Source organism: Cynocephalus volans, chromosome 8 (assembly GCF_027409185.1).
Source record: "Cynocephalus volans isolate mCynVol1 chromosome 8, mCynVol1.pri, whole genome shotgun sequence".
Taxonomy (NCBI): Eukaryota; Metazoa; Chordata; class Mammalia; order Dermoptera; family Cynocephalidae; genus Cynocephalus; species Cynocephalus volans.
Genome location: NC_084467.1, coordinates 127,665,920 through 127,680,710, shown reverse-complemented (window position 1 = coordinate 127,680,710; position 14,791 = coordinate 127,665,920). Strand labels below are relative to the sequence as shown.

Here is a 14,791-nt window from a genome sequence, read left to right as displayed (position 1 = left end):
TTTTGCATGGTATTATTTTTCTGCATAAAAACCTTCAATGGATCTCTGTAACATGAGGAAAACTCCAGACTCCTTTGTCTGGCATGCAATACCCTGCAAAATTAAGGCTAAACTTCAGTCTCCAGTATTTTCTTTCTCTCTGCTTTAAAATAAACTCTACATCTCATCAGGGCCCATTTTGCCATGGTTCCCTGAACACAAATTCGTCACTCCTGTATCCCTGCCTTCATCTCTTATTCTCCACTCCCCCATTTGAAAGGCTATCACCTCTCTTTACCTGTCCAAATCCTTGCTGATGAAACTCAAGTCCCAGTTCCTCTGTAAAACACTTCATCCACTCCAGCTCACAATGTTTTCTTTCTTCCAATTCTGGATGCCTTCTGTCTGCACTATTTGTTTTCCCTTATTACTTTATTGTCTTGAACTATTGCATAAATTTTTCCATGCCAGAGTTGTCTTTTAAACCAGATTTTAATTGGTGAAAACAGAATCTGTGTCTCACAATTTGGTTTTTCTCATTCTCTCCATTGCCGGTCACACCATGCTATGCACCATGGGTGTTTAAATTTCTTTTTTATTTTGCTACTTCTTTACTTTAAAATCAGTAGCTGTGGCTTATATGAAGTCTTCTGTCGTATGGTATCTAAAATTGTGGATGCTAAAGAAGTTGGTCAAAAAATTGCTAACCTCATAAAAGTTCCACTCTGTACTTGCCCATTATACTAATAAATGTCCCCTCTTCCTCCCACCAGTGTATTTGTTTTCCAGAAACTGTAGATTATTTTCCTTTTTTATAGGAAATATCAAACTCTGATAAAAGTTCTCTTGTTTACAAACCTTTCTTACCTTCCCTCCTCTGAATGTAATCTCAGATTCTAGCAGATCTGTGTTTTTGAAGTTCAAAGAGAAAAGAATCAGCAGACACAAATGTACATAACAAAGGACATAGTAGTATCCTTCTTTTTATTGAAAAGGAATCATTTCTATTCTAGCGCAAACAATGTACATTTTACATCATAAAGCAAGATATAATTTACATATTACATTTCTTATGAGATCTTTATACCCTAAATGTCATTTCCCTTTTTTTATTAGGTCATCTCTTCTGGTTTAATTTAACCTGCCAAGTACCTTATAAATCATCATCTTGTTTGGGGAGGTATTGGGGACACAGACAGTTTGTATGTATTCATCTGTGTCTGGGTATAATGATATGATGACGGTGACTACCAGGGGTATGCCTTGAAGCTTGTGGCCCTGAGGCCCTCTGCTGACAACTGGCGTAAGAGCTAGAAGGCAGTTCCTCCAAATCACATATCAAACTTGTATTTTTTAAAAATATCAATAATAAATGAGCAAAACTGAGTGCTTGTACTATGTGCATACTTCTTGATCAAGTGCTTAGATAATAGAAGCTTGTGGTGCTGGTTCACCAGCAATGAATGTCCCTATGTGTGACCAGCACTGGTTACTCTTTGCTATTCCCAGACATCACTTGCCCAAGGCATTGGATAAAACCACCTAATTTCACCTACCATCCAGGTTCTTGGGTTTAGGCTTTTCTGCTCACCATTGGAAATGAATGTTGGATAAAGTTTCAAAGGACTTTATTTCACATGACTCTCTGTCTCTTTACTCCCTCTCCTAAGACTTCCCTTTTTTAAGCAAAGCCTTTTCCTGTATGATTTCTGTTCCCTGCCTATAACCCAAATCCTTTTTTAGCCATTCTCCCCAAACTCCAAACCTACAAAGTTCAACAACTTGTTGGATTGCACTCACTTCACAAACCAAATAATGTTTAAGTCTGTAAGGATGTACTGTTCCTTTGAAACTTGATAATCCGCAGCAACTAATGGGACAAAAGAATGTGTCGAGGAACTGTCTAGGAACCAAGTAATGTGTGTTGTTCAGCCAGCCTACATGAACCATTCAGTAAGAAAGCTTTTAATAGTGGGTTAAAAGAAGAGGGAATCAGTTGGTGAAAGTAAAATCGTAAGATGGGCTTTCTTTTCACTATGGAAAGAAATACAGAATCAATATTTGAAACGCATTTTCAGATTGGTGGCTGCTAGACTGAAAATATATCACCATTAGCTCAATCTGATATGCCAAGGCAAATACACATATGTGCTAAAAGTGCATCTTAAAACAAAAATTCCTTGCCTGTTACTCACAGTACAAAGTTGGCATATTTGGCCAAAATCAATCTAAAGCTTTTTAATCACTGATAACTAAAATTATTAGAACCAACCTGGTCAGGAAGAGAATATAAGTTAAACATATGACTGCTCTGTGTGTCTTAAGTTATTCTTCAGTCAAATGATGTGATTATTGAGAGATATGAAAATGTAAACCTATTTCTCATTTCCAAATTCAAGGTGGTAAGTACATATAGCAAGGTAGCATTTCCTTACTAGAAAACAAGGCCTCTAGGTACCGTACCATTCCATTAACATTGTATACTTTTAGAGTCCCTTTTCTCCCAAGGCTACAAAGTGCTGGACATCCAGAGAATACAGGAAAAAATAAAGGAGCAAATGAATAGAGCCTCACAACACCCCTGTGAGGTAGGTAAGTATTATTAAACCCATTTTACAAACAGGTAAACTGAGGCACCGCATGGTAATGTGGTTTGGTCAAGTCCACCTGGCAAGTTACAAAAGCATGGCTGGGAACAAAGAGGAAGAAGGAAAGAAAGATCAGTCCTGGCTCCCAACTCTAGATGCTCAAATTTAATTCAAAACATTAAAAAATAAAAATAGCCTATGATCGCCTTTTAAAGTTTTGGAATTTAGATCAACCTTTATGTTTTCCACTTTAACAGGTGTCTTTTAGATTCTTGTTGAGTGGAGAAAGCAGATGACTAAATGTCTTTCCCTCCTCTCTCTAAGTTTAATTCCCACGATAGATCAGGATGTAATTCCCATGACAGATCAGCATTCCCCAGAGCTCAGGCTCCAGACTCAAAGACATTTTTGTAGTCTCAAATAGCTTTTTAATTCATTGAAAGTCTTAATGTGAAAATAAAACCTGTTCTTAAAAAAGGTGCCCTATCAATTGCTCTGTGGCCTTAATGAGAATTTTGCATAGAAAAAAGAAAATTAGCAAGATCCATAATTAGCAAGTCTCATCATTATAGAGATAAGAACAGTGGTGATGGTATAAAATTTGCTTTTTGTAGTGTTTGAGGAACTGCAAACAGCTCGCAATATTTTATATATAAAATATATAAATATATACAGTATATATATGTGTGCGTCTGACTACTGTTAAGGCACCAAAGAGATGTAGGCCAACTTAGTCTTTGTTTTCCTGGAGAAATTTTTCTCTCTCTCAAGTGAAAAATAATTCTTCTGTCAAATAGCCTGTGACAAGAAATCTTTCAGTGACAACAAATCATTCAAAGACAACAAATACCTTTAACTTAAGATGTTTGGATGGGGGTGAGGGGTGGTGACGATGGTGATATTATAATTTATAGCTTAGAGCTTAAATCTAGACCTTAGATCTGGAGCTTAAATCTAGAGCTTAAATATTAGAATTAGCCAGACACAGCCAACCACATTGAATCAGATAGGCCAGTGACCAGATGTTGTACACAATTTTTTCTTTCCCAGTAGCTGGTGGAAAAACCTTACCATGACCAACAGAGATGAAGGCAATGAGAAAGGGAATCATATCTGGCACAGATTCTTCAGAAAAACTTTGGCTTTTCAAAAGTTCCTGGAGCTTCTACACAGAGAACTGGGAAGAGGACAGGGAAAGACACCGAGTTTCGAACAGGTCAGTGAGGAACTATAGGCAATCATTCTAAATATATATATGGCTTCTTGACTGCTGCAGAGTTTTTTAAAACATAATTATGGGGGTGGGTGGGCTGAACCTAACTGAAGAAGCTCAGAGTATATTAAGCAAAGCATGAATAGAAGGAAAAACAAAATAAACACACACAGAAACAAGTGGTGGTGGTATCCCAAAGGGAGGAGGAACACTTGTTAACTAATTTTCATTTTGCTCCTCTCCTGCTTTTCTCTGCCATGGTCCCAATATTTTAGTTCTGTTTTTCATTTGTTTGTTTTTACTCTTTTTTTTTTTTCCCAGCAGATGAAGAAATGATAGAGCAGGATAGGTGTCTTATGGTTTTTGATTTCTTCTTAGGCCTGTTTAATTATTTATTTTCCTCAGTTGACTGTTGGCACCTGGTTCCTCTGTAAACTATATTCCTTGGCCTTCAGTCTCAGGTTGGCAATGCTGTTGGCCATGTTGATACCCTGTGCAGGGCTATTGTTGGCACATGTGGCAGAGTAAGTAGCCATGGCACTGTAGGGACAAAGGAGAGAGCAGGGAGAATAACAGGCATTAGTTTCACAAAGGTGCAAGTCCGTGCCCCAGATGCATGAATTCTCAGGATGGGGGCAGGTGGGGGCGGGTGGGTTTGGACTGGATGACCTCTAGGGTCCCTTCCAGCCCCAGCTTTCCATTAGTCTAAGAACCTTGGAAAAGAATGGCCGTGTTTTGAAGGGCAGGGGAAAAGGGTGGAGAGTGAAACAAGGGGAGGGAGAGGTATTTGCTGTGCTGGATACTGTGAGTAATGATTTATTTCTGGGGTGAGAGAAGAAAGTTGCTGAAGTTGAATAGCAGGTGTGTCACCAGCTGACTAATTAAAACAGCATTTAATCTCTCTTCCTGACTACATCGCCAGCCTCTGCGAACAGTGAGGAAGAGAAGCAGGCATCTGAAAATTAAAGAGAATTTTGCTTCTTCATTCTAGGTAGCTGACCTTAATTCTACCACATTTTAGATAATCAGTAAATACCATAATAAATAATTTGCTTGGAGAACCAGTTAAACAACCTAAGGTAACTTCTCTGCCATTCTTGATTAGTGCTCTATAGCACCAAGCATTGCTCAATCAAGAGGTTCCTATCCCGATTGGCCTTGATATCAAAACCTCTCCTCAAAAGTACTTGAGTAGCACGCACTGCCTTTTGGGTCAGTTATTTTGGAGATGTTTAAATCTCCTAGATAAACTACCAAAGGCTCCAGTTTCAGCATTCCTACCTCAGAGGTAACTGTTTCTCACTGTACTTATTGCCGAGAAAACCTGAAGTTGTTTTTCATTGTCAGAGATTGTAATTAAGACCTAGGGACACTGCTGGACACAAATTTATCATTGGCGGATTTCTATTAATTGCATCCATGCATCTCTTTTGAAGGAAAAAGAAATGGTCTCATAGACTTAGATGCAAATTATCCTTTATTTTATATGAAACAGTTAAAAGGGGACTCATTTAATTAAATGAAAATGTTTCTAGTTGTTTCCAAGATTAGCAAAATCCCTTTCAACTGAGGGCTGGAATGAGATAGACTTATAAATGGAATGACATGTGCTTTTTGGTTGCCTGCATTCCAATGGAATTTTGTCAGGCACACAGGAGTTTGTGGTTCTGGGGATCAAGTGACAAGATCAGAAAGAGAGAGGACTAAAGCTACTCTGCAAATAGAATATATCATTGATCCTTATTTGGGACAGCACATAGTCAAGACTCATTTCAGCTGAGCATATTTCAGCTCAGTTACTAGCAATTGCTCTAGGAAAATTAATTTAAAGAAATATAATTAGGCCCAGATCACTTGATATTTCCATAAATATGCATCTTTAATTTAGAATCCATAGCACTAGTGTGTGTGTGTGTGTGTGTGTGTGTGTGTGTGTATTATGTCAGAAGAAGAAAGATTCAAAGATTTACAATCCTACTTTCTTCTGTTTTATATTTGCCTGCTTTACTCTTATCATTTCTAGATAAAGGATCTTAACCCTTTAGACAAGACTAGGTTCTCCTAAAGCACCTAAATTCAATTTTAATTAATAATTTGTTTTAGTATCTATCCTTGTCCTCAATTATAACTCCATAGATCAGACACCACATCTGCCTTGTTTACAACTGTATACTCAAGTATGGTTGACACCATATCTAGCACAGATTTGGTGTTCAATAAGGTATTCAATAAATAGACATATAACTGAGAAATATCCAGATATAATATGATTAAACTGATTCCTGTTCAATGTCATTAATCTCTGTCATTCTTCTGTGAGTAGTGATTTCTTTAAAAATCTTACCAACATGCTTTTATTCTTAGAAACTAGTCCTTACTGTTAATTTTGTATCTTAATAGAAAGAACAAAATCAGGAGGACATGACAAAAGCAGGGGCTGATGATTGCATATTCTTGGATCCATCGAAAAATATTTTTTCACAGTAAAAAATGAACAAATATTAGTACAATTATGACTTATAGAATAGACTATCACTTCTACCACTGTCTATCAAAGGACAGGGGCACAGTTAAGGTAGGTTTAAATTAGGAGTGAGATAAATGACCATAACAACCCATTAAAATAGGGCAAAGTTTTTGTTTTTGGTTTTAGAATGCATGCACCAAGAAATGTCATTTATTTTCAAAACCCATATACATATTATCATTTGGTTCCTATATGAATTACATGCTTGCATTCAAAACTCTACCAGAAATATATTCAAATCTGTAAAACCTATACTTAGGAAATTTCTGGGATATATCAAGAACCCAAAGGTCTAAGTAGCTAAGAAAAGAGACTATTGGATTAGGGAAATGTACCTAAATCATGGATTATTATGAAACCAACCAAATCAGCCTTTCTCAGTGAGGTTTCTTTGAGAAAATTGAGCCCTAAGAATGGTACGTGGTTAGTACTATTTTAAACACATAAGAAAGAGCCTGGAATTGTGAGTTATCTGTATTATTTATGAAGTACTAAGAATAAAATTGGATAGCTTCTGAAAACAGAAGGCTAAAACTTCATGAGAGAGCATAAAGAACAAAATTCTCTGATGGTAATAAATTATAGACTGTCGTGGATTATGGAGTGTTGTACTTTTATATACTTAGCCTGATTTTCTGAGGGATGTGTTCTCTATTCTTTGAGATTCTGGACAAGCAAAGTCCTATTTAATAGAAATTCACACTTTCTTTGATAACCAAAGATACATTCCATTTTCCTAGCAGACAAGGGAATTGGAATCTTAAGGGATTATTTCAGTTAACTGAAGATGTTGTTACTATTTTCCAGAAATATCTACTATAGTAGTGATTGTAATTCTGTTTATTATATAACCATTTTTGCTGTAGTTACTTCATAGTCCATCAACTTCATCATCTGATATTCTAGTCTGAGGACTTAATATGGTAACACATTTCCTGGAAATATTGACTTTCTTCCTCTAACACAGGCCAGACAGTAATACCTCAAATAAGACGAATGTTGATCTACTTTCTAACTCAAAAACAAATTAACAGAAATTAGAATCATATATTGCACAGGAGATTGTATAGTCACCAGGGCATTTTTCACATAAATGGTAGTCTGCATTTCCGCAATAGAGAACAGTGCCTTTGTCTGATTCTATGGTGGTGCTGTCATAAGAACACCATTGTATTAGTGAGTCTGTGACAATGCCTTATAGGTATCTCTCAAGTTAGTGAGGTTTGAGGATAAAAAAAGCAGTTGATATTAATGAATGAATCTTGGAATTCCCTAGGAGCTTGATAAGTGATAATATTTTCACTTGATAAATGTTTAGGAAAGTTATAAACACCCCAAAATTGATCTAACTTATTACAGCATACCATATCCCTAAGAAGTAGGATAAAAGGACAGAGGTCATCTTAACTCACAACCTCTTAACAAATGCTTAGAATATATACTACTGCAAATAGGAATTCCAATGATGTTTTGTGTACATATTAAAGAATTACAAGTTTTTTTCTCCCTCCAGTAGTTTAACATGGTTCTAATTTCTCAATTTAAGTTAAAAGTGACATTTAGGAAAGCAGAAGAGCAGTCCTTTGACATACCAGTGACAAGCAAGACTTGTTACAGGTCAGAAAAGGCAGAATTAATGAGCGGGTACTCTGAGGGTAGCTTAGTCATGCTTTAAAAATGGCATTAGAAGAAAGATGGAGAGAATCTGCTTCCTAAAGTGACAACAGATGCAAAAGAGCCTTGAGCGGCTGCCAATCTGAAAGACTATTCATGACCACCTGTCTCCCACGTCATGGAAACTTCTAAAGATCTGCTTCAGGAAAAGAAAGAGAACCCTGAAATGTTTTCTCACAAGGCATAAACTGATGAGGGTAGTTAGCTGTTTTCAACCAATTTACAGGGCCTTTCAGACCATATAAAATGACCACTCCTTAATCCTTAATCCATACGGGATTAAGCTTCCTGGGACAAAAAAGTGAGGTTGAAAGTAGGTGATCTGTATAGATTAAGCACATGACAACAACCGAGAGCCTGCTGAACAACACCCAGAGGTCCTGCCTGTTGGTCTTGCCTTCTGAGTCAGAACCATTTATTTTTGTAAGCAGGGTACAGACATGAACTGAGTCCTGGGATTGAGTTTATGGGGTTTGACTAAAGCACCATTTAGTTTTTAATAAAGCTCTTTGTGCTTGTGACCAAGAGACTACATTGCTGAATAAAGCACACTGAGAAATTAGAGATGAAAAAGAAATGCTTGTATCCCATCTGTTGATTCAGCAAGTCTGCACTGGGACTTGCATAGAGCTGACACATTTAAGTCAGCCTGAAATTTTTCCATCTCCTTATTTGGAGATCCCTAGCAAATGCAGCTCAGCCATAGACAGCAGAATGCTAACTGCCAGCAGGGTTAGAGTATTGTTTTCACTGGGGACAAATCATTTTTGATCATTTCAACTTATCCTGAATAACTGTTGTGAGGGGAAAAAAAAGTGTGTTAAAATGATTGCCAAACACCAAGAAAGTTCAGAAAATACTATTCATGGTATGATTTTAAAGCCAGGAAACTTATAGACATCTGCCCCTCTGCTTTCTAAACACCCAGAGTGTAAATCCCACAAATCACAAGACAATTGAGGATTGTTTGGGAAAAAATAATACCTGACTCAATTTTCAACTCTAACTTTGTTTTCTATTTGGCCCTTTTGGACAAATGATGACAAGCTGTTTAAAATTTCACCCCAAAGACAAATCTGTCAGCCTAAGAAGTCTGGGAGTCTTCCTGAGATCCTAGGGTTTCACCAGCTCAGGATTTTTTGAAAGGCTGTAGAGTTTACGGGTTTTGAGATTGTGATGCATAGAGGTTGGAGGTCTCTTTTGGTTTGTTTTATTGTCAGTGCAAGAGCAATGATGGTACACTTGCTTCATTTAAGAAAAGTCAAAACCAGATTTCCTAGGAAAATTTACTTTTAATGACAGATCCCATAAATTCTTTCAGAAGTCATCTTTTGCAATTGAAATAATCATTTCTAACTTCTATTCTTGATTTTTTTACATGTGTATTTAGCTCCTAAAGTGGACACACATGGACCATGTTTCTCTAGTAAGCTTTCAGTTTGTGCTACATTTTCAATGATTCTTCTGCTCTTTTTAACTTTACTTTCTAGAAATGTTTTTATATATAAAGCCTCTTGCTTCTTCCTATTGTCATAAGAATTTTTGTATTTCTTTTTTGAAATGTACACTGTTTACCTAGTGTTCTAAACACCCCTGTGAGATATGCAATAGGGAAACTATTGCTAGCTCAATTTTAGATACAAGGCTATGTAACAAATCAATGATCTGACTAGTCTGAGGATCAGCGGGATCCAGGACAAGAACACAGTTCTTCCAATCCCTGCCCCCATACCGTACCGTCATCTAACGCCTCACTATTGGAAGTGTGCACCGAGTGTCAACAGCACGGGCATCACCTGGGAGCAAGTCAGAGATGCAGAGTCCCAGCCCTGCCTTCTACTTAGCCTGCACGGTAACACGATCCTGGTGATCCATGCGCCCAGCAAGCTTTGAAGAGCTGTGCTCTACACTTCCACACTACTCTTGATTTTATGGACACATTTTCTTGCAGCTCTGGTTTCCAACAGTATTCCCCACTTGACGACCTCACTGCTTACACCTTTCTAGGACTGTAAGCCCCACTCTCTCAAACACACTGAATTCCCACTTACACCCTACCCCCACAGCAGCCACCCTCTCCCCCTCTGACAAGTTACCTTTTCAGTGTCTTCCGTTAGAATCCGTTATGAAGTCCCTCGTGTAAACAACATCTTGGGAGGGACGAGGATCTATTTTTGAAAGTGTGAAAGGGAGAAATGAGCCAAATGCGTTCAGCAGATGTCAGGCAGCACCATGACCGCAATCAAATGAGGGGGGGAGGAGGATGGGGGAAGGGAACTGTGGACAAGGACAGTTGGCCTCTCTTTCCCTTGTCCCTAGTTTTCTTTTAAGCCCAGCCCTCCCTCTGTAAATGGCACTTCAGACCAATCCTATAGAGCCAGGCCATTTGCTTTCCACCTTTTATAGGAAAAGATGTCTCTGGGGAAAGAATTCTTGGCTACTTCATCTCACATACCAGTCAAAAGTCCAGGACTGGGTTGATCACAGCTACCCAAGAGGCAAAGCACTACAAGATTAGTGAGTCTTAATAATTCTGGTGCTTGTGTGTGCTGATATTCTCACAATTTGCCTAAGAAAAACAGTTCTGAGCTAAGCAGGGGGTGTAAGTGCCAAAAATGAGCTTCCTTCAACCAGCCATGGGTAGATAAAAAGACACCTGCCGAGACAGATGTCTATGTTGGGGAATGCTTTGTGGTGACTCAGTTGCCTGCCTGACATCATCATCTCTAATGTGCTCAAGAGAGTGAACAAGGTTATGATGTGCTATAATTAGAGTGAACCATATGTCCCTGTTTGCCAGGGATGATCCCAGTTTATACCTGTTGTCATAGTGTAATTATTAATAGCACTCTCCTTTCACTTTCAAAAATGTCCCACTTTGGACAATAAATTATGCAGCCACCACTATGGATATAAAAGATACCCAGAAAAACATATGTTGGCTATTTCCCAACCCATAATTCTAACCATATGCAAATAACTGCTTTTGCGCCTTGGTTTCCTCCTTTCTTCTTCCCAGGGAAAGTTCTGGAAGTCAGAAAACTGTCCTCTCTGATAAAACTTTCTGCTCACTGTTCCTGGGATGCATGACCAAGCTACATCAGTCATGCTAACAGGATGCCACACATCCCAGAATGTGGTCCTCAACTGCAGACATGCTTCATTGATTGGAGATAGACCTTGAATCAAAAAGGGATATTTTGATAGTTTTCCAGTCTAATACTTTTTACTACTTTCAATACAGTGCAAGGTTTAATTTGAATTAAAATATGGTCATGTGGCCTAATATGTTAGAAAGAGAGATTATAAATATTCATTCTAATTCTGCTTGCTGAAGACTTAAACTTGGGCAAGTGTTCAGTCTCTTCTTCTTTGGAACCGGAGCAAGGACAGAGCTACCACACAGGAATGTTCCAAGGATTCACCAAGAGAAATGCTTTTTAATGAATGTCACATGTGAGATAACTAACTTGACATAATAGCACCAACAGGAATAGCAAGTTAAGTTTCCATAACACAAAAGGTCTATCATTTTCTTTGCTTTTCATCACTTATTTTTCTTTTCTATTTCCTTAACAAGAGTTATATTTTCTACGGAGTTTCAAAGTATGAAATCATAATCTATTTTGATTCTAAACATAGCAGAATAATCTCCAAGTAACAGAATAGATTTTTGCCACTTTTAGAAATTAACCAAAATATAAACACTTCAGTCAACATTGGGTCAAAAAACATTATTATTGATTAAATTACTTCTTTAAACCATCACTTTTTAACTTAAATTTGGAGATTAATTTATTCTTCATACAAAATATGAACAATAAAATTCTGATACTGTTTTAATTACTTTTTACAAACTCTGTATCTAAGAGAAAAATGATATAAAAGCATACCATGAAATGAGTAAAAAATACTAGGTTATATGATTCTAAGTGAGAAGAGCAGAATATAAAATAATATGTACACTAAGGCTACATCTATATAAAATATTGAACTCTAATCACAAAAGTGAACAAACTAACGTCAAGATGGTGGAATTATGGGTGTTTTTGAAAATGCATCTAGTATTTCTACATAATATTTTCAATTAAAATAGTATATTTCAAAAAAAGGCACACATAAATTGCCATGTTAATTTCAAATATATGCCCATATACAAAATACATATGATGCAGACTCTGAGGCTTGAACTTCTGCTGAGGTCCAAGTAATCTAATTCTATATTAATTCAGAAAGGATCACATCCCCATTCATGCAGTGTGCTGTGCTCAGCCTCTCACTGGTAAGGACCACGTGGCAGCCATCTGGACTTTATATATAGCTGCTGTGAAAAGTTCCTAAGGAGGACCCAAGCAGAAAAAGGAGCAATACTTCCTGGTTGTGACTAAATTCAGACCGTAGATCTTGAAGCATCAATCTTCGAACCACACCCATTTCCCAAGCCATTTGGTAGGTCTTCTGACTACCGATATTTATGAGAAAGAAAACAGACTTGCACTTATTTAAAATATTAAAATGAATATGTTATTTCACAATGATCTTCAAAATGTGTTTTTCGTAAATCCTAAGGGAGAGGAGTCAAAATTTTAAATAGGACACGCAGACATAATTAATCTTTCAAAATCAGCAAGGAATACCATGTCTGAAAGCAATGGGGGCCCAGAATAGGACATTCCTATACATAGGGTCTCTGCTTACTAATACCAAAGTAATTTAGGTTAATTTCACAACAGGAGATATAAGAGAAATTTCCAAATGCATTTATGGTATTTCGCTCAAGAAATTGATTTGGGACAGGAAGAACATTTACATGAGGTTTTTGCTTTGATTAGAGTTATCAACCTTTGAAAAGCCTTGGCGTGTCATGAGTGTGGTATCTCACATCAGGAGTTCAGCTTCAGCTGAACATTATCTCCTATAATTAGTTAAAAGTCTCTCCTTAAACCAATAATTAACTTTAAGAATAAAAAGGTGAACAGAAGCATAATAAATAAATTTGTGAATACTTCTTCCTTCACTGAAATCAGCCATAGAGAACATGTAGCCTTGACCTGGTTTCTCAGAGTACTCAGGTTAAGGTTCAAAGAAAGGCACTCTAGACTGATCACAATGTGTTAGGCACCTTGGGTCTCAGCATTTTTTTCTGGCATTGACCTATCTTTTCTGAACAACATAAGAAATGGAGGTTAAAAGCCTCTCTATGAGGTTGGAACAGTACTCTGTTATTTGCTTCTTCAAAAATGCTTACCTTTTTAATATAAAAGTTTAGTGTAAATTATACATTCTTTATTTAAAAGAAACACACACACACACACACACACACACGATGACCCCCAAAGAAGCCTTTAGACAAGTAGATCAGAATTAGCGATAGAACAGGAAGGCATTTGGAAACGTAAGATATTCCCACCCACTGACAAAGAACTGTGGCCATGAAAGTGGTCAGAATGAACTTGAATTTTCTTTCCTTCTCTGTCAGTCTTTCCTCCTCTGTCAGTCTTTCCTCTCTGTCTCCTTTCCTTCTTTCTTTCCTTCCTCCTTTCCTCCCTCCCTCCCTTCCTTTCAACTTGAAGTCAGTTTTACTGTGAAGTTTACCTTTGGTCCTACACTTAGAACCTTACGAATTAAGTCCCTACTTGAGCACAATAAAACAAATCTATTGTCAATTTGGAAATGGGGTAAAGTATTGCTCCAGAATGGTTGCAAGAGGGACTCTGGGCACAGCTTAATGATCTTTTCTTTTAGATTCTTCCCCATCTTTAAAACCTTTGCAAGAGTTCCTGAGTCCAAGAGGAGATGCTGATGGCCTGCCTCTCTCTCTTCTGCCCCAAACCCTGCTCCTGGGGCAACTAGGAATCTCCTGTGAAAATCTGGGATGTCAGCAAGTTGAATGTCTCTGAAGAGGTTAACCCAGTAAGAAATGTCAGCCAGCTGCACAAGCAGCTTTGAACGTGACCAACCGCTGAGAAACATGTGGAAGTGGAGCAAGGGAATGTGGGCCAGTCATTCACCTGTACGGAGAGGCTGTCCCCCAGGAGAGATAATCGGTGGGCCTTGGAGCAGGACGAGGTACGATGGGCTGCTCCACCGCAGTCACGTCTCCTGAGTAGGATTTGAGGAGGGAAGCATTTTTATTGGCCAGCATGGCTCTCTCGTTCCTGCGGAACTTGGCTCTTCGGTTCTGAAACCACACCTGAAAGATTGTTGCGAGGAGAAAAGGGCATGATGAGGGAGAGAAAAAACACAGAGGTTACATGAATGAAATTCTGTTTGATTTTACTATATGATGCCATCCCAAGGAAGATATAGAATGGGTATGGAAGTCTTCCTAGAATAATAGAAATATGCCACAATCCTCCCCCCCCGTAGGCCATGCTATAGAGCTCTCAAGGGTTAAGAGACTATGAAGTACTTTTAGAAATCAAACCCCCAGAGATAAGATCTGGAACGAATCCACGGGACAGAAAAATATGGTTTATAATCCCTGTTTTAATTGTAATCAAGAAAAAGAACAAAAATCTTATTTGACTTCTACCACAGACAAAATGACTTTTCTATAAGCTTTTTCAAAATTCTTCAAAAATGTGAGAACTTCATCTGCTTTCATAATAGTAATCGGATGTTTAAAGAAAATTCTCCATCGCCTCTGACAAAGATTTAAGAAGAAAATGGTTTATTTGGGAGTTGCTAGGAACACCATTAGGGGAGTGTAGAAGTAACAGAGTAGAAAAAGCAGCCATTGAAGAGTGTGCTACTGAGCCAGCTACCTCGGTGGTAGCTCAGTTCTGCAGAGATTCCAAAGACTAAGAC

At 37.8% G+C, this 14,791-nt stretch overlaps 1 protein-coding gene across 2 annotated transcripts in view; it reads right to left on the bottom strand.

Annotated features, from left to right (window-relative positions):
• Positions 1–930: 930 nt before the first annotated feature.
• Positions 931–14,791, bottom strand: part of PRRX1 (paired related homeobox 1) — a 69,953-nt gene continuing 56,092 nt past the window's right edge. The window contains exons 3-5 of one of the 2 annotated variants that reach the window (XM_063104521.1): positions 13,993–14,174; positions 10,078–10,149; positions 4,234–4,320 (exon numbers count right to left, since the gene is read on the bottom strand). In XM_063104521.1, coding sequence (XP_062960591.1) covers positions 10,095–10,149; positions 13,993–14,174 — 237 coding nt within the window. In that variant the 3' untranslated portion in view covers positions 4,234–4,320; positions 10,078–10,094. Of the gene's footprint in view, positions 4,321–10,077; positions 10,150–13,992; positions 14,175–14,791 lie in introns of both variants that reach the window. The other variant, XM_063104520.1, reaches the window with a different exon arrangement.